The sequence below is a fragment of the Anser anser genome (genome assembly GCF_964211835.1).
Source record: "Anser anser genome assembly, contig: HAP1_SCAFFOLD_544, whole genome shotgun sequence".
NCBI lineage: Eukaryota > Metazoa > Chordata > Aves > Anseriformes > Anatidae > Anser > Anser anser.
Genome location: NW_028154188.1, coordinates 14,489 through 35,190, shown reverse-complemented (window position 1 = coordinate 35,190; position 20,702 = coordinate 14,489). Strand labels below are relative to the sequence as shown.

The 20,702-nt window shown below is 63.1% G+C and overlaps 2 protein-coding genes across 3 annotated transcripts; one reads left to right on the top strand and one right to left on the bottom strand.

Annotated features, from left to right (window-relative positions):
• Nucleotides 1-2,171: 2,171 nt before the first annotated feature.
• On the top strand, nucleotides 2,172-17,396 carry LOC310890413 (retinal guanylyl cyclase 1-like). 2 transcript variants are annotated; one of them, XM_083852776.1, is made up of 20 exons: nucleotides 2,172-3,986; nucleotides 4,704-5,005; nucleotides 5,433-5,787; nucleotides 6,476-6,560; nucleotides 6,659-6,755; nucleotides 7,566-7,670; nucleotides 7,935-8,018; nucleotides 8,311-8,391; nucleotides 8,990-9,166; nucleotides 9,711-9,867; nucleotides 10,472-10,621; nucleotides 10,984-11,132; nucleotides 11,626-11,789; nucleotides 12,248-12,440; nucleotides 12,916-13,090; nucleotides 13,360-13,458; nucleotides 13,914-14,008; nucleotides 15,225-15,310; nucleotides 15,737-15,847; nucleotides 16,578-17,396. In XM_083852776.1, the coding sequence occupies exons 1-19, from the start codon at nucleotides 2,315-2,317 to the stop codon at nucleotides 15,825-15,827; spliced, it is 4,317 nt and encodes a 1,438-aa protein (XP_083708902.1). In that variant the 5' UTR covers nucleotides 2,172-2,314; the 3' UTR covers nucleotides 15,828-15,847; nucleotides 16,578-17,396. The 2 variants fall into 2 exon arrangements, with proteins under 2 accessions (XP_083708902.1, XP_083708901.1); XM_083852775.1 differs by having other exon boundaries at nucleotides 16,529-17,396.
• A 143-nt stretch (nucleotides 17,397-17,539) lies between these two features.
• ZNHIT1 (zinc finger HIT-type containing 1) lies at nucleotides 17,540-20,599 on the bottom strand. Its single transcript, XM_083852777.1, has 5 exons — nucleotides 20,454-20,599; nucleotides 19,254-19,424; nucleotides 19,093-19,172; nucleotides 18,036-18,205; nucleotides 17,540-17,611 (listed from the first exon to the last, which is right to left on the bottom strand). Exons 1-5 carry the CDS (start codon nucleotides 20,473-20,475, stop codon nucleotides 17,590-17,592), a joined length of 465 nt encoding a protein of 154 aa, XP_083708903.1. The 5' UTR covers nucleotides 20,476-20,599; the 3' UTR covers nucleotides 17,540-17,589.
• Between the last annotated feature and the right edge of the window lie 103 nt (nucleotides 20,600-20,702).

Below are 20,702 nucleotides of genomic sequence, written 5' to 3'. Positions count from 1 at the left end.
CCCCGCCCCCCCCCCCCATTAAGCCGCTTACACCCAGGAGCCGGGGGGGGGGGCGGGGGGGGCAGAGGAGGGGGGGGCGGATTAGGGCCCCCCCCCACCGCGGCCGCACACGGGCACCCTGGGGCAGCCGCCGCGCGGGCACCCAGGCGCCTGGGGGGGCATTGGCCCCCCCCCCACCCGGCAGCACCCACCCAGGGGGGGCCTGGGAACAGGTAGGGACCCCCCCGCCCCGACCCCGCTCACCGCTGACCCCCCCCCAGCAACTGGGACCCCCCCCAATAACACCTAGAACCCCCCCACATAACACCTAGAACCCCCCCCCCCCATAACACCTGGGACCCCCCCATAATACCTGGGACCCCCCCCCCCCAAACACCCTGGACCCACCCCCCAACACCTGAGACCCCTCCCAAATATTTTGCCGACCCCCCCCAATATTCCCCCCCTCAGTTGGGACCCCCCCAATATTTTGACCCCCCCCAGACATGTGGGACTGGCCCCCTCTGGACATCTGGGTCCTCCCCCCCTTCACTTGCCCCCCCCCCCCCCAACACCCAATTCCCCCCAGCACCTGCCCCCCCCCGGAAACCCGGCTTCCCCGCCCCCCCCCAAAAAAACTGGGACCTCCCCCTTAAACCTGGACCCCCCCTCAAAATCTGGACCCCCCCTTTGAAACCTGGGACCCACCCCAAAACCTGTGACCCATCCCCTAAAATCTGGGACCCTCCCTAAAACCTGTGACCCCCCCTAAAATTTGGGACCTTACCTAAAACCTGTGACCCTCCCTCCAAAACCTGTGACCCCCCCCCAAGAGCTGTGACCCCCCCCGATAACCTGGAAACCCCAATACCTGCCCCCCCCCCTTGGGTGCCCCGACGTGCACCCCCCCCAGTCCCCTGGGTGCCCTCTTTGGGTGCCCCCCCCCGATCCTAAATTAGGGGGGCTGGGACCCCCCCAATGACCCCCTCCGGGACCTGGGACCCCCCCCCCAGGGGTCCCTGCAAGGCTGGGGGGGGAGGCACACGTTTTTTGGGGGGGGGGGCACACATGTGTGGGGGGCACACGCGTGTTGGGGGGGGGCACATGCGTGGGGGGGGGGGCACCCGTGGGGGGGTGACCCGGCCGCAGGGGATGAAGGGGCCAGAAATAACCGTGGGGGGGGGATTAGGGCCATGTGGGTGGCACACGGGTGTGGGTGACACATGGGTGTGGGTGACATGCGGGTGTCACACGGCTGTGAGGGTGTCACACGAGTGTCACACGGGTGTGGGTGTCACACGGGTGTGGGTGACACGTGGGTGTGGGTGACACAAGGGTGTCCTATGGGTGTGACACGTGAGTGTGGGTGACACATGGGTGACACACGGGTGTCACACGAGTGTGCGGGTGTCACACGGGTGTCACACGGCTGTGGGTGGCACATGGGTGTCATTATGGGTGTGAGCGTGTCCCACGGCTGTGGGTGACACGGAAGTGTGGGTGTCACGCGGCTGCAGGTGACACGGGTGTCACACAGGTGTGCGGGTGTGCAGGTGGCGCGTGGCTGTGGGTGACATGTGGGTGACACACGGCTGTGGGTGACACACGGGTGTGCAGCTGTCACACGGGGGTGTCACCCGGCTGTCACCCAGGTGGAAGTGACACACGGGTGCGGGTGACACCACCGGGGGTGCGGGTGTCCCAGCGCGGGTGTCCCAGGGGTGGGGGGTGACACGGGTGGGGGTGTCCTAGGGGTGGGGGTGTCACAGTGGGGGTGTCACGGGTGGGGATGTCACGGTGCGGGCCCTCTCCCTGCTACCCCCCCCGACCCCGCCACCCCCACACGTGGCCCCGAGCCCTGCCCTGCCCCGGAGCGGGGGGGGGGCGGGGGGGGGTCAGGGATAATCCCGGTTTTACCCCCCGGGGGATTAACGGGGCCGTGGGGCATGATGGGAAGGGGGGGGCTGGGCAGTCTCCCCACCCCCTTCCTCTTCCCCCCCCCCCCCGAAAAAAACCAGGAGTTGGGGGTGCTGGGGCGGGGGGGAGCACCCACAGGGGTCTGTCCCCCCCCAAACCCCTCCCCTCATTCTCACCCCTCTCTCCTGCAGGTGGGGGCCCCGAGGCGGGGGAGCACACCCAGGGGTCAGGACCCCCCCCCCGGTTTTAACCCCTCTCTCCCACAGGTGGGGGGCCCCCGGCCCCACACAGCCCCCGGTCCACGTCCCACCATGGTGGCATCGCCAGAGCCCCCCCGGCGCCGGGACCCGGTGCGGCCCCCCAGGCCCTGAGGACCCCCCCACAGCGGCCCCAAGCGTCCCCAGCCCACCCCGGGACCATGCAGCCCCATGGTGACACCTCCTGTGGTGGCATCTGCCACGGTGACACCTCCCGTGGTGGCATCTCCCATGGTGGCATCTCCAACGGTGACATTTTCCATGGTGACATCTGCTATTGTGACGTCTCCCACGGTGACGTTTCCCGTGGTGGCATCTCCCACCATGACATCTTCCACAGTGGCATCTCCCATGGTGGCATCTCCTACGGTGACATTTCCCATGGTGGCATCTCCCATGGTGGCATCGCCCATGGTGACATCGTCCACGGTGACATCTCTCGCGATGATATCTCCCGTGGTGGCATCTCCCACGGTGACTTTTTCTGCGGTGGCTTCTGCCCCAGTGGTGTCTCCTGCCATGACACCTCCCACGGTGGCATTGCCCACAAGGACTTTCCATCTCTTGGCTTCTGCCACGCTGGTGGCATCTCTCATGGTGGTGGCATCTCCCATGGTGGTGGCATCTCCCACAACAGCATCTCCTGCAGCTGTCGCATCTCCCGTGACAGCGTGTCCCCTGGTGGTGGCACCTCCTTTAACCTCCTCTCCCATGGTGGTGACATCTCCAGTGGTGGCATCTCCCTTGGTGGCATCTCTCACAGTTCTGTTTCCCCAACCAGCAGCACGTCCTACAGTGGTGGCATCTCCCATGGCGGCTGTGTCACCCACACCACTGGCATCTCCCCCAGTGGCACCTCCCATGGTGGTGGCACCTCCCATGGTGGTGGCACCTATCAAGGTGGCATCTTCCATGGCGGTGGCATCTCTAGTGGTGGCACCTCCTCCAGGAGTGGCACCTCTTGTGGTGGTGGCATCTCCCAAGGTGGTGGCATCTCCCAAGGCGGTGGCATCTCCAGTGGTGGCACCTCCTCCAGTGGCATCTCCCATGGTGGCGGCACCTCCCATGGTGGCACCTCCAGTGGTGGCACCTCTCATAGTGGCATCTCCCCCGGCGCTGTCACCCCCCACGCCGCCTCCTCCCGCTGCGGCGCCGTCTCTACCAGCTTCCTCCTCCGCCTCTCCCACCACCCCCGGTGGCCTCCCCACCTCCTCCTCCTCCTCCTCCTCCTCCTCCTCCTCCCTTGCCCGCCACTGACCCGGGGGGCCACCTTCAAGGTGGGGGTGATGGGCCCGTGGGCTTGCGACCCCCTCGTGGCCCGGGCCTTGCCCGAGGTGGCCTCCCGCTTGGCCGTGGCCCGCCTCAACCGCGACCCAACGCTCAATGGAGGCTACTGGTGGGACGCGGTGGTCTTGGCCGAGGCGTGCCGGACCCCCGAGGCCGTGGCGGGGCTGCTCAATGCCGAGCGCTACGCCACGGGGCTGGTGGGCCCCCTCAACCCGGCCACGTGTGGGGCCGCCGGGCTCCTGGCAGCAGCGTGGAACAAGCCTGTGGTCTCCTGGGCATGCGTTGGCGACATCGAGGGCTTGGACACGTTGGTGGTCCCCATGCCAGCTCCCGGCAGGGTGCTCCACGCCGTCCTCCGGTTCTTCCGCTGGGCCCACGTGGCCGTGGTCATGGCCCCCCAGGACCTGTGGCGAGAGGTGGGGCAGGGCCTGGCCCAGGACCTGCGGGCGCGGGGGCTCCCCGTCACCGTCGTCGTCACCACCGGGGACCGGGAGGACGAGGCCCGCGAGGCCTTGAGGAGGGTGCAGCGGGCTGATGGGGTCAGAGGTAAGGGGGTGGGGGTTGGAAGGGGGGAGGTGGGGGGTGTGGGGGGAGGGAGGAGGGTGGGGGAGGTGAGGGGAGGATGGGTGGATGGAGGTGGGTGGGTGGATGGAGGACGGGTGGAGAGAGCATGGATGGATGGGTGGGTGGAGGACAGATGGATGGAGGACAGATGGATGATGGATGGATGGAGGCGGGTGGGTGGAGGAGGGATGGATGAGTAGATGGATGGATGGGTGGGTGGGTGGATGGATGGATGGGTGGATGGAGATGGTGAATGGAGGACAGATGGGTGGAGGTGGTGGATGGAGGACGGATGGGTGAAGTGAGTGGAGGGAGGATGGGTGGAGGTGGTAGATGGAAGAAAGATGGGTGGGGATGTGGGCATGGATGGGTGGAGGAAGGATGGGTAGCAACCAGTCATGAAGGATGGGTGGAGGTAAAGGAGGTGGGCACGGCTGTGTGGAGGAAGAGTGGATGGAAATGGAGGAGGTGGGAGAGGAAGGATGGATGGAGACGTGGGCATGGATGGGTGGAGGAAGAGGAGATGGAGATGGAGGAGGTAGGAGAGGAAGGATGGATGCAGATGGAGGTGGATGGATGGAAGATGCAGCGGGTGGGCCTGGATGGGGAAGATCCACATGTGTGCCACTTTGAGGTTGGCTGGGGGGCTCCCACGGGTGCAGTGCCCCCACCATGGCTCACCCGCCCCCCCCCATGCAGTGGTGGTGATGTGCATGCACTCGGTGCTGCTGGGCGGCGAGGAGCAGCGGGTGCTCCTGGAGAAGGCGGAGGACATGGGCATGACCGACGGCACCTATGTCTTCATCCCCTACGACGCGCTCACCTTCCCCCTGCCCTACCACCACGTGCCCTACCCCGTCCTGGCCAACAGCACCAAGCTGCGCCTGGCCTACGACGCCGTGCTCACCATCACCATCGACTCGCCCGATGTCAGCTTCCACGAGGCCCTGCGCCAGGCCCAGGAGGCCTACGAGATCCCCGCGCACATCGACCCCACGCAGGTGGTGTGGGAGCCACAGCCACGGGGTTGGGGTGGGGGGCCAGCTGTGGGGCAGGGGTGGGCGATCGGAGCCATCAGGGCCATGGGTCAGACATGGGGTGGGGCAGTTGGTGGTGGACGTATCCCCAGGGGAGTTGGGTAGAGGTGACAGCAGCCCATAGGTGGTGGTCGTGGCCAACGGGAGTTGGGTAGAGGTGACAGCAGCCCATAGGCATTGGTCATGGCCAACGGGAGGGGGATGAAGGTGATGGTGGCCAATGGGAGGTGGGCAGAGATGGCGGTAGCCAATGGGAGTTGGATGAAGGAAGCCAAACACTGAGCAGAGTTGACCATGGCCAACAGGCTTGGGTGGAGGTGGCCAAGCCCATGTTGTCGCCCCACGGGTGCCACCTCGACACCCCCCCCCGACACCTCCTCTCCCCCCACAGGTCCACCCGCTCTTTGCCACCATCTACAACTCCATCTACTTCCTGGCCAACGCGGTGGAGGCCACGCGGCGCACGGGCCGCTGGGTGATGGGCACCAGCGTGGCCGAGCACGCCCGTGGCTTCCACCTGGAGGGCTTCTGCCAGCCCTTCTCCGTCACCGAGGATGGGGACGTCAGCGTCCCCTACGTGGTGCTGGACACGGATGGCAAAGGCGATCGGCTGTGGCCGGTCTACGGGCTGGAGCCTGGCATACGAGGGCTGGGCTACCGCGGCCACTCCGTCCACTGGCCCCACGGCTCCAGCCCCGGCACGGACTCGGGGTGCTGGTTTGAGTCAGGCTCCATCTGCAACGGGGGTGAGCAGGGGGCTCCTTTCCCGCTTTGTGTCCGTTTGTCTGGCTGGGCCCGCGCGGGTCTCTTGGTCTCGCTGTCTGAGCTGAGTTGGTCAACCAGCCGGATGGCTTGGTGTGTGTCTGTCTGCCCCTGTAGACTTCCATCCTCTGCTTGTCCATCTCTCTGTCCATCCTCCATCCCTTCCTTCCTCCATCCCTCCACCCAGCCCTTCATCCCTCTGTTCATCCATCTATTCCTTCAGCCATCTGTCCACTCATCCATCTGTTCCTTCATCCATCCATCCACCCATCCCTCAACCATCCCTTTGTCCCTCCATCCATCCGTCTGTCCATCTATTCTTTCATCCATCCATCCGTCTGTCCATCTATTCCTTCATCCATCCATCCATCTGAACTTTTGTCCATCCATCTGTTCCTTCATCCACCCATCTTTCCATCCCTCCTTCTGTCCATCCACCCATCTCTTCCTTCATCTCTTCCTTCATTTCTTCCTTCATCCCTCCCTCCCTCCCTCAATACATCCATCCCTCCATTGGGTGGCTGTAGGTGACCATGGGTGGCCACGGAGCACATCCATAGGTGGTCATGAGTGGTCATGGGTGGGCTTAGGTGACCATGGCCCTCTCCAGGAGGCTGTGGGTGGCTCCTCTGGGCCGTGGCACCCCTCCACCTCTTCCCCTCTCCACCTCAGGGGTGGACGCCACCTTTGTCCTCCTCATTTTCGTCCTCGTCTCCGCCCTCATCGCAGCAGGGGCTGCCCTCGCCTGCTTCATCAGGTGGGTGCCACCACCCCATAAGGTGCCGTGGGGCTCAGGGGAGACCTCGGGGTCCCCCATGTGAGCACCCCAGCAGCTTCCACGTCCCCTCCCTGCAGACGTCGCATCCAGCAGGCCCAGCTGATGAAAGGGCCCAACAAGATCATCCTCACCATGGAGGACCTGACCTTCATCAACACCCAGAGCAACAAGCGGGTGAGGGTCTGGGGGGGCTCGGTGATGTGGGGGCACTTCTGTAGGAGCCACGGTGGCTTGGGGACTCAGTGGCCCAAGTAGTGTCTGGAAAGGCAACGCTGTGCCCCATGGTCACGCTCAGCCTTGGGAGGGGGACCGTGGGCTGGTGGCCCCCCATGGGTGACGTGTCCCTATGGATGATGGTTTCCTACAGGAGCTGCGTCTCCATAGGTTGGTGGCCCCCCATGGGTGACGTGTCCCTATAGTTGATGTGTCTCCATGGCCTGACATCTCCCCGTGGATCTCAGGAGGAGACGCATGGGCTGGTGGGACTTCATGGGTCCCATGGTCCCCCGAGTGACAGGGTCCCGTGGGTGATGTGTCCCCACGACCTGGTGTCTTCCCCATGACCAAGATGGCCTCGGGGAGGGGATCTAGGGACTGTGAGGTGCCCATGGGTGATGTGTCTCCATGGATGACATGTCTCCATGGGTGATGCATCCCTGTGGTGTCCCTGTGACCAAGCTGGGCCTCCTGGGGGCTGAGGGTCCCCACTGGTGACGTGTCTCCATGTATGATGGGTCCCCATAGTCTGGCTTCGCCCCCATGACAACTTCAACCTTGGGAGGAGATCCATGGTGCTGGGCCCCCATGGGAGACGTGTCCCAATGGGTGATGCATTCCCATGGCCTGAGGTCTCCCCCAGCACTGGGGAGAACATCCACTGGTGGGTCCCAGTGGTTGATGTACCCCCTTGGGTGCCACGTCTCCATGGGTGCCACGTCCTGCATGTCCCCATGGGCCATATCCTGACCCATCCCCGTGCCACAGGTGGATGGCAGCCGCACGAGCCTGGCCGGCCGCAGTGGTGGGGACACCAAGAGCATCCGAAGCGTGACCGCAGCCCCCGACACCACCAACGTGGCCATCGCTGAGGTAGGACATCCCCGTGTCACCCTCCCTGTGTGTTCCCTCCCCTCCCAATGTCACCCTTCCCGTTACCTTACCCCATCCCACCACCACCACCTGCCACCTCCGGGGGCGACAAGGCAGGGCCATCTCTGTGGGGACACCCCTGTTCCCCCCTCCACCACTGAAGGGCAGGGGGGGAACCCCCAGCTCCCCCACCCCACATCCTGGCCAGATGATTGACAGCTCTGGGGGCCATGATTGACAGCTGCTTCCTGCCCTTTCCCGCAGGGAGCCGAAACCTCGGGGGGCAACAGCCACCTCCCCCTCCTCCTCCTTTTGTTTAACCAACAGGGCCTTGTCGCCTCCGTGCAGGTAAGTCGAAAGCACAAAACCCACTGTTTCTCCCCCAAATTTGCCCTCAAGTCCCACCCCATCCCCAGTCCACCACCTTGGTGTACCCCCGTGGTGGCCCCAACCAGGGTGCTGGAGGGGGGTCAAAGAGAGGGATCGGGTGGCTTTTGACCACCCCTCCTTGAGGACAGACAAATGAGAGGGGATTTTCTAGTGGCTTGTATGAGGGTTGGGTGTTGGGTTGGGGCTGCTGGTGGAGGAGGAGGAGGAGGAAGGAGATGGGGGTGAGGCATCACCGGCTCCGCTCCCCCAGGGTGACTGGGTCTGGCTCAAGAAGTTCCCCGGAGATCAGCACAGTGACGTGAAGCCAGCCACCAAGCTGGCCTTCTGCAAGGTGAGGGGCTGTGGAGACCATGTTGGGTCAACGGGGACGTCGTTGGGTCATGAGGATGATGTTGGGTCATGGGGATGACGTTGGGTCATGGGGATGGTGTTGAGTTATGGGGGCAACATTGGGTCATGGGGATGACATTGGGTCAGGGGGGACGGCATTGGGTCATGGGGATGATGTTGGGTCATTGGGACAAAGTTGGGTCATGGGGACAATGTTGAGTTATGGGGACAATGTTGGGTCATGGGGACCGCATTGGGTCATGGGATCATGGGGACATGGGGACAATGTTGGGTTATGGAGATGACGTTGGGTCATGGAGACAATGTTGGGTCATGGATGACAATGCTGGGTCATGGACAACGTTGAGCCATAGAGGACAATGTGGGGCAATGGGGACAACGCTGGGTCATGGAGGACAACAAAGGGTTGGGGTGACAGTGTTGGGCCACGGATGACAATGCTGGGCCATGGGGACAACGCTGGGTCGTGGGGGACAACGCTGGCCTATGGGGAGACAACATCAGGGAAAAGGGGACAATGTCGGGCCATGGGGGACAATGCCAGGCCCTGTCCCACGTGTTCTCTGGCCCCGGGGCAGCTGCGTGACCTGCGCCATGAGAACGTCAACCTCTTCCTGGGCTTCTTCCATGACTGCGGCATCTTCGCCATTGTCTCGGAGCACTGCTCCCGGGGCAGCCTGGAGGACCTGCTGCGCAACGAGGACATGAAGCTGGACTGGATGTTCAAGTCTTCCCTCCTCATCGACCTCATCAAGGTGACAGGGGGGAGCAGTGGTGGCCGTGGCAGCAAGCATAGTGACCATGTGGGTGGTGATGCTGCTCACCATGTCTTGGTGGTTGCCATGGTTTGTGGTGGTGGTGGTGATGGTGGTGGCCTTGGTGATGGTGGTGGCAGGAGGCATGGTGATGGCTCTACCGGTGGCCATGGTGGTGATAGTCATGGACAGGGCAATGACACGACAGTGGCCATGGTGATAGCCATGATGATGGTGGCCATGGTGGGGGTGATTATGGTTATGCCAGGGCAATGCCATGGCAGTGGCCATGGTTGTGGTGACCATGGTGGCGGTGGCCATGGTGCGGTGACCATGGTGGTGATGACCATGGTGATGATGACCGTGGTGGTGATGACCATGGTGGTGATGACCATGGTGATGGTGGCCATGGTGGTGGTGGCCGTCAAGTTACTTATGGTGGTGACCACGGTGGTGGTGGCCAAGGTGCACACCGCCTTCCCAGCTGTGGTGACGATGATAGTGATGGGTGACGGTGACGCTGCTGTGTCCGCCCGTCCGGCAGGGCATGCGGTACCTGCACCACCGTGACGTGGTCCATGGGCGCCTCAAGTCCCGTAACTGCGTGGTGGACGGGCGCTTTGTGCTGAAGGTCACCGACCACGGCTACAACGAGCTGCTGGAGGCCCAGCGGGTGCACACCCCCACCCCAAAGGCACAGGGTGAGGGCGGGGCTTTATGGGGGGGGGCATGTGCGATGGACATGGTCTAAATCCAGGGATGTGGCTTGTGGGGGTGGGGCTTGGTCATGGGTGGGAGGCCAGGAGGAGGCTGGGCCAATGGGATGACGTGGGATCTGTGGGGTGGAGGCGGGGACTATGAGGTGGAGGCAGGTTCTATGGGTGGAGGTGGGGCTTATGGGTGGGTGGGGGATGAGAGCTGGGTGGAGGGGCGGGGCCTGGGCTAAGGGGCGGGGCCAATAATGTGGGCGGGGCCTCTGGGTTGTGGGCGGGGCTTTTGAGCCAACCTGGGGCTCAGTGTTGGGTGCAGCATGGGGGAGGTGCTTCTAAACTGGGGGTGGAGCCATGGTGCCTGCGGGTGGGGCTTGCAGACAGGGGCGTGGCTACTCCCAGCTGTGGGTGGAGCCCATGATGGGTGTGGCTTTCCATTGGGGCCGTGGCCTAGCCATACCGGTTGGGTGACCACACCATCCATGGTGGGCTTCACCACCCATGGGTCCTGGCTGCGAGGGGTGGGGCCTGGAGGTTGAGGGGGCGGGGCTGTGGTGGAGGGGACGTGTCCGAGTGTGGCCCCACCCTCTCCCAGAGCGACTGTGGACGGCGCCAGAGCTGCTGCGGGACGCGGCGCTGGAGCGTCGCGGCTCCTTCCGGGGCGACATCTACGGCATCGGCATCATCATGCAGGAGGTGATCTGCCGCAGCGGCCCCTACTGCATGCTGGGACTGCCCCCTGAAGGTACCGCCCCCCAGTGCCACCAGTAACCCCCACCAGCGTCACCAGTCCCACCAGAACACCCCAGGGACAGCTCCTCCAGAGCTTCTGGCACCACCTCAGGAACCCCCTTAGAGACCACAGGATCTCCAAACACCTCTGGAACCCCCCATACCCCTCTCCAGGTTCCCTCAACCCTTGACTCCCCCAAAACCTCCCCCAAGCATCTCCAGGCCCTTCCCCAGACACCCCTGGGCCATCCAATTGACCCCCTGTCCCATACAAGACACCCCTCATTGACCACCCCCAACATTTCTACCACCACCCAACCCACCCCACCTGGACCTCCACCACCACCACCCTCCCGGTGACACATGTGTCCCCAGAGATCATCGAGAAGGTGACACGGCCTCCCCCGCTGTGCCGCCCGGCGGTGTCAGCCGACCAGGCGCCGCTGGAGTGCATCCACCTGATGAAGCAGTGCTGGAGCGAGCAGCCTGAGAGGCGGCCCACCATCGACCAGATCTTCGACCAGGTGGGACGGGGTGGGATGGGTGGGATGGGGTGGGTGGGGTGGGATGGGATGGGATGGGACAGGATGGGACGGGATGGGATGGTGACAATAGGATGGTCACAATGGGATGGGATGGGATGGGACGGGACGGGACGGGATGGGACGGGATGGGCACAATGGGATGGGATGGGGATGGGATAGGATGGGACGGGATGGGATGGGACAGGACGGGATGGGATGGGATGGGCACAATGGGATGGGATGGGCACAATGGTATGGGATGGGATGGAATGGGATGGGCATGATGGGATGGGTTGAAGCATGGGAACAGCATAGTGGCCTGTGGGACCTTAGTTTTGGGGTTGGGATGGACCAAACCTGGAGGTAGGTATGGGGTTGGGTGAGACCAGTACGAGATGATACGGGACACGGCACATAGGGTTGGGTGGGACTGGCTCAACTTTGGGTGGGGTTTTGGGTGGGACTGACCCAACTTTGTGGGGTTTCACGGTAGTTCAAGAGCATCAACAAGGGCCGGAAGACCAACATCATTGACTCCATGCTGCGCATGCTGGAGCAGTACTCCAGCAACCTGGAGGACCTCATCCGCGAGCGCACAGAGGAGCTGGAGATTGAGAAGCAGAAGACCGACAAGCTCCTCACCCAGATGTTGCCCCCGTGGGTCTCTGGGGCAGCATTTGGGGCTTGCCCGGGGTTGGGGTTGGCTGTGGCCACATAGACCCCATACGGGTCTGTGGGGATAGAGGTGGTGGCCATGGTTTTGGAGGACAGATAAGGGTTGGCTGTGACCCCAAGGGGCTGGAGAAGGTGGCCACTGGGGATGGGTTGGTGTTGACCACGATCGATTGACCCTACCCCAGGTCTGTAGGGGTGGAGAGGGCAGATATGGACACTGGGGACAATATGGTCACATCCCCATAGACCCCATCTATGTGCCCTGAGATGGGGACATCAGGATCTCCCAGTCCTGCCCTGTCCCCATGGTCCCTTTGGTCCCCATGGCCACAGTCAGTGGGTGGCTGGAGGTCCACGCAAGACAAAGGGATCTCCTTTGGGGTATGGTGAAGATTTGGGGATCCTGGGAATTTGGGGAACCCTGCTGTCCTCCCATGCAGGTCGGTGGCTGAGGCGCTGAAGATGGGCACCCCTGTGGAGCCCGAGTACTTTGAGGAGGTGACGCTCTACTTCAGTGACATCGTGGGCTTCACCACCATCTCGGCCATGAGCGAGCCCATTGAGGTGGTCGACCTCCTCAACGACCTCTACACCCTCTTCGATGCCATCATCGGCTCCCATGACGTCTACAAGGTGACGGAGACACCCCAGGACACCGGTGCGAGGGCCCCATGGGTCACAGCTGGGCTTTGGCCAGCTCCCAACATGAGACACGGCCACCAAATGTCTGTGTCCAGGGGTCCCCATGGTCCTCAGTGACATCTACGAGGGGATGCGTTCCCCCCGCAGCACTGGAGGCCGTTGGCCCACCAGAGGTGGTCGTGTTTTGACCACCTCACCCTGCAGATATGGGACACGGCCACCAAGCAAACGTGGTTATGGGTCCCCAGGGTCCTCAGTGACACCTCCAGGGTGACGTAGATGCCTGGTGGCATCTGTGTCATGATGCCACTGATGGCCACCGAGGAACACACCACGCTGTGGCCACCTCCATGCCCTTTTCCACAACCCATAGCCGAGGCCACCATCAACATTGAGGTGGGGACCCTGGTGGCTGTGGCCCCGTTGTGACTTGCCCCGTGTCCCCCCCACGGCCCCATCCCCACAGGTGGAGACCATCGGGGACGCCTACATGGTGGCCTCGGGGCTGCCCAAGCGCAACGGGAACCGCCACGCCGGCGAGATCGCCAACATGTCCCTCGACATCCTCAGCTCCGTTGGCACCTTCAAGATGCGCCACATGCCCGAGGTGCCCGTCCGCATCCGCATTGGCCTCCACTCTGGTAAGGCCACGCCCCCTCCCCCCTGGACACGCCCCCATTGGCCACACCCCCTCCAGACACTCCCTTTCCTGGCCACACCTCCACGGAGGCTGCGTCATCTGTTGGCCAACAGTCAACGTGGCCATGACCCGCTGGCCACACCTTCCCCTCCATGACCTCTTGTGACCACACCCCCATAACCATGCTCCATCGTGACCACGCCCATTGTGACCACACCCATCTTGACAACACCCCACCACCACACCCCCTGAGGCCCTGCCCCTTTGCAGGGCCCTGCGTGGCCGGCGTCGTGGGTCTCACCATGCCGCGTTACTGCCTCTTTGGAGACACCGTGAACACAGCGTCACGCATGGAGTCCACGGGCCTGCGTGAGTGCCCCCACCCCAAATGTCCCCTCTGTGTGTGCATGGTGGCATGTCAGGTGTCCCCAAGTGTCCTCCATGTGTGTCCCCATGTGTCATCCACATCCATGCCTCTATGCACCCTCCACACGTCCTTCACACATGTCCCCAAGTGTCCTCCACGCATTTCCCCATGTCTTCCACATGTCCTCCATGTGTCCCATTGTATCGTCCACGTGTCCCCATGTGTCCTCCATGTGTCCTCCACCTGTGCATGTCCTCGTGTCCCCCACTCGTTTATGTCCCCATGGGTTCCGCCACACATCCTGCCATGCGTCCCCCTGACCCTGTGTCCCGTGGACATGGTAGCACGGGACAATGGAGGGATGTGGGAGGATGGGGTGACACGGATTGACACAGGGTGACATAGGGTGACACAGGGGGGTCCTGGGGTGGCCCCGGTGACACCCATGTCCCCGCAGCATACCGGATCCACGTCAATGCCCGCACAGTGGCCATCCTACGGGCGCTGCAGGAGGGCTTCAAGCTGGACATCCGGGGCAAGACTGAGCTCAAGGTGCCCCTCGGGTCCTCAGTGCCCCTCCGGACCCTTTTAGAGCACCCCCCGTGCCCCCCAAATGCCCCCAGACCTTCTCTTTTCACCCAACCCCCCCATGCTCCCCTTGTTGCCCCTATTTTACATTTAGTGTCCCCTTATTCCCCCATTGTCCCCTTGTTGCCCCACATTTCCCCTAGTTTCTCCATTAATTGCCCCCCTTATTGCCCCATGACCCCTTATTGCCCCTCATTGTTCCCTTATCACCCTTGTATCCTTCTTACTGCCACCCCTTATTGCCCCCTGGGCTCTTATTGCCTTTCGTGTTGCCCCAAGGCCCCTTTACCACTTCTATTGCCCCCCTTATTGCCCCTTAATTGCCTCCGTTGCCTCCCCTAATTTCTCCATGCCCCCCATTTCACCCTGTTGCCCCCATATTTGCCCCTACTGCTGCCTTATTGCCCCCCATTGCCCCAATGCCTCTTTATCGTGACTATTGCCTCTTTATCACAACTATTGCCCCCTAATGCCCCTCTGTTGCCCCTTTATCACAACTATTGCCCCTTTATCATGAGTATTGCCCCCTATTGCCCCTTAATCATGAATATCGTCCACCCTATTGTAACTAACACCCCTTTATCATTAGTATTGTCTCCTTTATCATGACTATTGCCCATTCTATTGCCCCTTTATCATGACTATTGCCTGCTCTATTGCCCTTTTATCATGACTATTGCCCCCCATTGCCACTTCATCACCACTATTGCCAACTATTGCCCCTTTATCATGACGATTGTCCACTTTATTGCACCTTTATCACGACTATTGTTCCCCATTGCCCCTTTATCACGACTATTGCCCACTCTATTGCTCCTTTATCGTGACTGTTGCCCCCCATTGTCTCTTTATCATGACTATTGCCCACTATTGCCCCTTTATCACGACTATTGCCCCTTTATCAGGACTATTGCCCACTCTATCACCCCTTTATCATGACTATTGCCCACTCTATCACCCCTTTATCATGACTATTCCCCGATCTATTGCCCCTTTATCATGACTATTGTCCCCCATTCCCCCTTTATCATGACTATTGCCCACTGTTGCCCCTTTATTACGACTATTGCCCACTCTATTGCTCCTTTATCGTGACTACTGCCCCCCACTGTCTCTATCACGACTATTGCCCCTGCCTGCCCCTGTTGCCCCGCTGCCCCATGACGCGGCCGTCCCACAGGGGAAGGGCGTGGAGGACACGTACTGGCTGGTGGGGCGCGAGGGCTTCACCAAGCCCATCCCCACGCCCCCTGACCTGCTGCCAGGGTGAGTGGGGGGCTCCTGGGTCCTATGGGATCGGGGGGGGGCACCTTGAAGCTGGGGGGACACATGGGACCTATGGGGGGGCAGCTGGGTCCTATAGAGATGGGGGGGCACCTGGGAGCTAGGGGGATACCTGGATCCTATAGGGGCAGAGAGGCACCCGGGTCCCATGGGGAGGGTATCTGGGTCCTATAGGGTAGGGGGAGCACCTGGGAGCTGGAGGGGGGGCACCTGGGTCCCATGGGTGGCACCTGGATCCTAAGGGGTGGGGGGCACCTGGGAGCTGGGGGGGGTAGGGAAGCTGGGTCCCATGGGGTGGAACCTGGGTCTTATGGGGTCAGGGGGTACCTTGGAGCTGGGGGGGCAACCTGGTTCCCATGGGGGGCACCTCCACTTTTTTTGTCCCCCCCCCCCCCTTTCCCTCCCCAGGGCCAGCAACCACGGCATCAGCCTGGACGAGATCCCGGCCGAGCGGCGCCGCAAGCTGGAGAAGGCACGGCCGGGGCAGGTGCTCAAATAGCCCCCAGGGGGAGGGGCCAGGTGAGGCCACGCCCCCCCCGCCACACCCATCGCACCCCATCCAACCAGGCCACGCCCACCCCGTCGCTGCCACGCCCACAAAATGGCCCTGCCAATCACGGCCCCCCACTGGTAATCCCACACAGTCCTCCAGACCATAGAGTTGTAGCTAGGGTGCCGCTCTGTACCATCAGAGCACCCTTCTCTATGGTCACAGAGCAACGGAGTGTATTGAGTCCTCCAGACCATAGAGTTGTACCTAGGGTGCTGCTCTGCACCACCACAGAGCCCTTCTCTATGGTCTCATTGTTATGGAGAGCACAGAGTCATCCAGACCATAGAGTTGTCCCAAGGGTGCCGCTCTGCACCACCAGTGCTCATCTCTATGGTCACAGAGCTACAGAGAGCATGGAGTTCTCCAGACCATAGAGTTGTCCCATGGATGCCGCTCTGCACCACCAGAGCACTCTTCTCTATGGTCACAGAACAATGGAGTGTATTGAGTCCTCCAGACGAAAGAGTTGTACCTAGGGTGACGCTCTGCACCACCACAGAGCCCTTCTCTATGGTCACAGAGGGCATTGAGTCCTCCAGACTATAGAAAGCGGCCTCTCTGTACCTCCAGAGTGCCTCTCTATGACCCCAAAAACCACAAAGATGCAGCTAGAGCGTCTCCTCGCCCCACTCTATGATCCTCAGTAGGCCCAGAGCGGCGCCCCGGTGCATTCTGGGCCACTGTTCCCTCCCGCAGCCAGCCCCACCGGCCCCGGGGCATCATGGGACATCGCCGAGGGCGCACGGCATGCTGGGATGGCGGCCATCTTGGAAGCAGTGCAGCACAGGACCAGGCCGAGCCCGCGGCATGCTGGGATTGGTTCTCCCAGCCTGGTGGGGAGGGGCCAGTGTGCTGATTGGTTGCCCCGCCCCCCGGCCAGTGACGTCACAGGAAGCCCCTCCCCCGCTCTTAAAGGGGAAGGCAGAGGTGGGCGGAGCTTTTTTTGTCGGGGACACAAAATGCCTGTAAAGGGGTGGGGCTTCCTCAAGGGGCGTGGCCTCTTAAGGGGGTGTGGCCTCAAAGGGGGCGGGGCCACCCACCCCCCATTTTGTGTCCCTACGTGCCCCCCCCTGCCCCAAAGGGCCGCCCGCGGTGGCCATCCTGCAGGAATATTTCTCTGTAGACCAAAAATGTATTGTAAAGGGGCAGGGCCAGCTCGGGCCCCGCCCCCCGGGATATTTGTCTGTAGACAAAAAAACAAAAGTTCTCGGCTCTCAAAGGGGCAATGCGCCAAGGCGGCCATCTTGGTTCCTACGTGGGCGGGTCCTAAAGGGGAGGGTGGGTCCAGCGGAGGGCGGCCATCTTGGATTGGGGCTTGGGGGTGTCTTAAAGGGGTGGGGGGACAGAGATATAGTCCATCCAAGGTCGGCCATCTTGGTTTTCTACTTGGGGGGTTTCTTAAAGGGGAGGGGAGACACAGACCTGGTCCATATAAGGTCGACCATCTTGGATTTGGACTTGGGGGTGTCTTAAAGGGGAGGGGGGACACAGACATAGTCCATACAAGGTCGGCCATCTTGGTTTTGGGCTTGGGGGTGTCTTAAAGGGGAGGAGGGACACAGACCCAGTCCACAGCAAGTCGGCCATCTTGAACTTAGGAGATGTCTTAAAGGGGAGCGGGCATGGACCTGGTCCACAGAGCACAGACGAGCGCAGAGGGTGGCGCACGAGTGCCTTTATTGTCCCCAGGGTAGTGGCAGCGTCCCCGTCACACCGTCCACTTCAGGCACCTGCAGGGAGAGGCGGGGGTCAGGGAGTGCCCCTGTGTCCCCCCCCGGCTCTGTCCCAGTGCCCGCCCCATGTGTCCCCGTACTGAGGGTCCTGGGGTGTCCCCTGAGAGCAGCAGGGGCTGTCCCCATGTCCCTGTCCCCCTGTACTGGGTGTCCTGGCGCGTCCCCCACATCCCCGCATCCCCAGCATCCCCATACTGGGTGTCCTTGTCCATCCCCCATAACCCCATGTCCCCAGTGTCCCCGCACTGGGTGTCCTGATGCGTCCCCAGTTCCCCACATCCTCAAACCAGATGTCCTGGTGCATCACCTATGTCCCCAGTGTCTCCAAACTAGGTGTCCTGGTCCATCCCCCATATCCCCATGTCCCCACCGTCCCCATACTGGGTGTCCTGGTGCCCCCCATGTCCCCATATCCCCGTACCGGGTGTCCTGGTGGGTGCCCAGGCAGCGGCTGGAGCAGTAGCGGGCGCCGCAGGTGACGCAGGTGTAGGCCGAGGGGAAGCCGCAGACGGCGCAGAAGTGGCGCTGGGGCAGGCGCGAGGGGGCCGCGCAAGCCGAGACGTAGTTGGGGGCTTCGGCTGCGCTCAGGTTCTGGGGCAGAAACACGAAAACCAATCAAAACTCTCAAAATCGCACCCAGGAATCCCTCCACAGCCCTAAACAGCCCCAAATCACCCCCAAAAGCACCCCAAAGGTGCCCCATGGAGGTCGCAGAACCCCCAAGATGAACCCCAAGACCCCCCAAGATGAACCCCCAAGACCCCCCAAGATGAACCCCCAAGACCCCGGTCCTTGCTGGGACCCCAAAACTCTCCCCAAAAGCCTTCACCAGACCCATTCCAGGTTTATTCCCCAAAAAGCCCCCAAAAGCCCCCAAGCACACCTGAGGACCCCCAAAAGCTCCAGGACCACGCCAAGAACCCCCTCAAAGCCCCAGTGCATCCCCCAAACACTCCCAGAACCCCCCCTAACCCCCCCAAGGACCCCCTGCAGCCCCCCTCAGGACCCCCAAAACCCCCCAAACCCCCTACAGGACCCCGAAGCCCCCCCCAGCCCCTTCTCAGGACCCCCAACCTTCCCCCAGCCTCCCCTCAGAACCGCCAAAACCCCCTCAGGACCCCCCAACTCCCCCTGCAGCCCCCCCTCAGGACCCCCAAACTCCTCTCAGGACCCCCAACTCCCCCCTCAGGACTCCCCCAGGATCCCCCAACTCCCCCCAGGACCCCCTCAGGACCCCCCAACCCCCCCCAGCCTTCCCTCAGGACCCCCCAAACCTCACCCAGCCCCCTCAGAGCCCCCAAAGCCCCGTCAGAACCCCCTCGGCCCCCTCTCAGGACCCCCACACACACACCTTGGACCCCCTCAGGATGCCCAAATCCCTCTCAGGACCCCCCAAGCCCCTCAGGATGCCCTCAGGAACCCTCTAAACCCCCTCAGGACCCCCTCAGGACCCCCAAGACCCCCCCAAACTCCTCCACCTGCTCCTCCAGCAGCGCCTGGAAGTTCTTCCGGAAGCGCAGCTTGAAGTGGTCCCCGCGCGTCTTCTTCTTCTTCTTCCCTATGGAGACCCCAAAAACCCCCATGGGACCCCCCAAAAACCCCCAAGAACCCTCCCCCAAGCCCCGGGGACCCCCGGTACCGGTTTCGGCGGTGTCGGCGAAGTGTGGGAGGCGTTTGCCGGGCCGGGGCAGCCCCGCCTGGGGGTCGTCGCCAAAGTTGTCGTTCTCCAGGGCCTCCAGCTGCCGGTTCAGCCGCCGCTGCCGCGTCGCCCGGTCCAGGACGCGCCGCTGCGCCGCCTCCGGTACCCGGCCTGAAACCGGGCACCGTTAACGGGAATCAAGCCCCGGTACCAGGAGCCTCCACCCGGCGGCTTCCCAGGTACCAAAAGAGCCGAGTCCCGGTCACCGAAAGCCCCCCCGAGGCTGTGGTGGGACACGGGGAGTCCTCTATGGGGCCCTGACAGGTACCAGAGGGCACCGAGGGGGGGCACCAGGACCCCCCCCCAGATCACCAAGAGCCCCCCGAGGCTGTGGCGGGTCACCGGGAGCCCTCCAAAGGGCCCTGAACTGGTACCGGGGAGCACCGAGGGATACTGGGAGGCACTGGGGGATACCGGGGAGGGACTGGGGGATACTGGAGGGGTACTGGGGGAACCGGGGGGACACTGGGACCCCCCCTCAGGTCACCAAGAGACCCTCCAGGATCTCTTAGGGCTGCCCTGGGTCACCGGGAACCCTCCACAAGGCCCTGAACTGGTACCAGAAGGCACCGGGGGGGCACCGGGAACCCTCCCCAGGTCACCGAGAGACCCCCAAGGCCCTCCCGGGGCTGTTCTGGGTCACTGGAATCCCTCCAAAGGGCCCGAAACCGGTACCGGGGGACAGCGGGGGAAACCGGGGGGCACTGGGGATACCGGGGGGCACCGGAGGGGCACCAGGACCCCTCCCCAGGTCACCGAGAGCCCCCTGAGGCTGTGGTGGGTCACCGGGAGCGCTCAACAGGGCCCCAAACCGGTACCGCGGGGCACCGGAGGGCACCGGGGGACACCGGAGGATATGGGGGGGGGCACCGGGACCCGTCCCCGGGTCACCGAGAGCCCCCCGAGGCCCTCCTAGGGCTGCCCTGAGGCACCGGGAGCCCTCCATAAGGCCCTGAACCGGTACCGGGGGGGCACCGGGGGATACCGGGGGGCACCGGGGGATACCGGGGGGCACCGGGACCCCCCCTCAAGTCACCGAGAGCCCCCCCCACGGCCTCCCACCGACACCGGGACCCCCCCGGGGGTTCGGAGCCCGGGAAGGACCCTCGAGCAGGCCCCGCGGCGCGGCCCCGACAGTACCTGACGCTTTTTTCTCCCCCATTTTGGTCCGCAAAGCCGCTTCCGCGGCTACTTCCGCCCTTCCCTGACGCTACTTCCGCTCTTACTGCAGCCACTTCCGCCCTTCCCCCGTTGCTGCCATCTTGTGTGCGGCGCCGCCATCTTGGTGGTCCCGGCCCCATCCTCCCCGGCCCCGCCCCTTTCCCCTGGCAACGTGGCAGCGGGACTCCCTCGGCCCCGCCCGCCGCGCGCTGATTGGCTGCAGGGGGC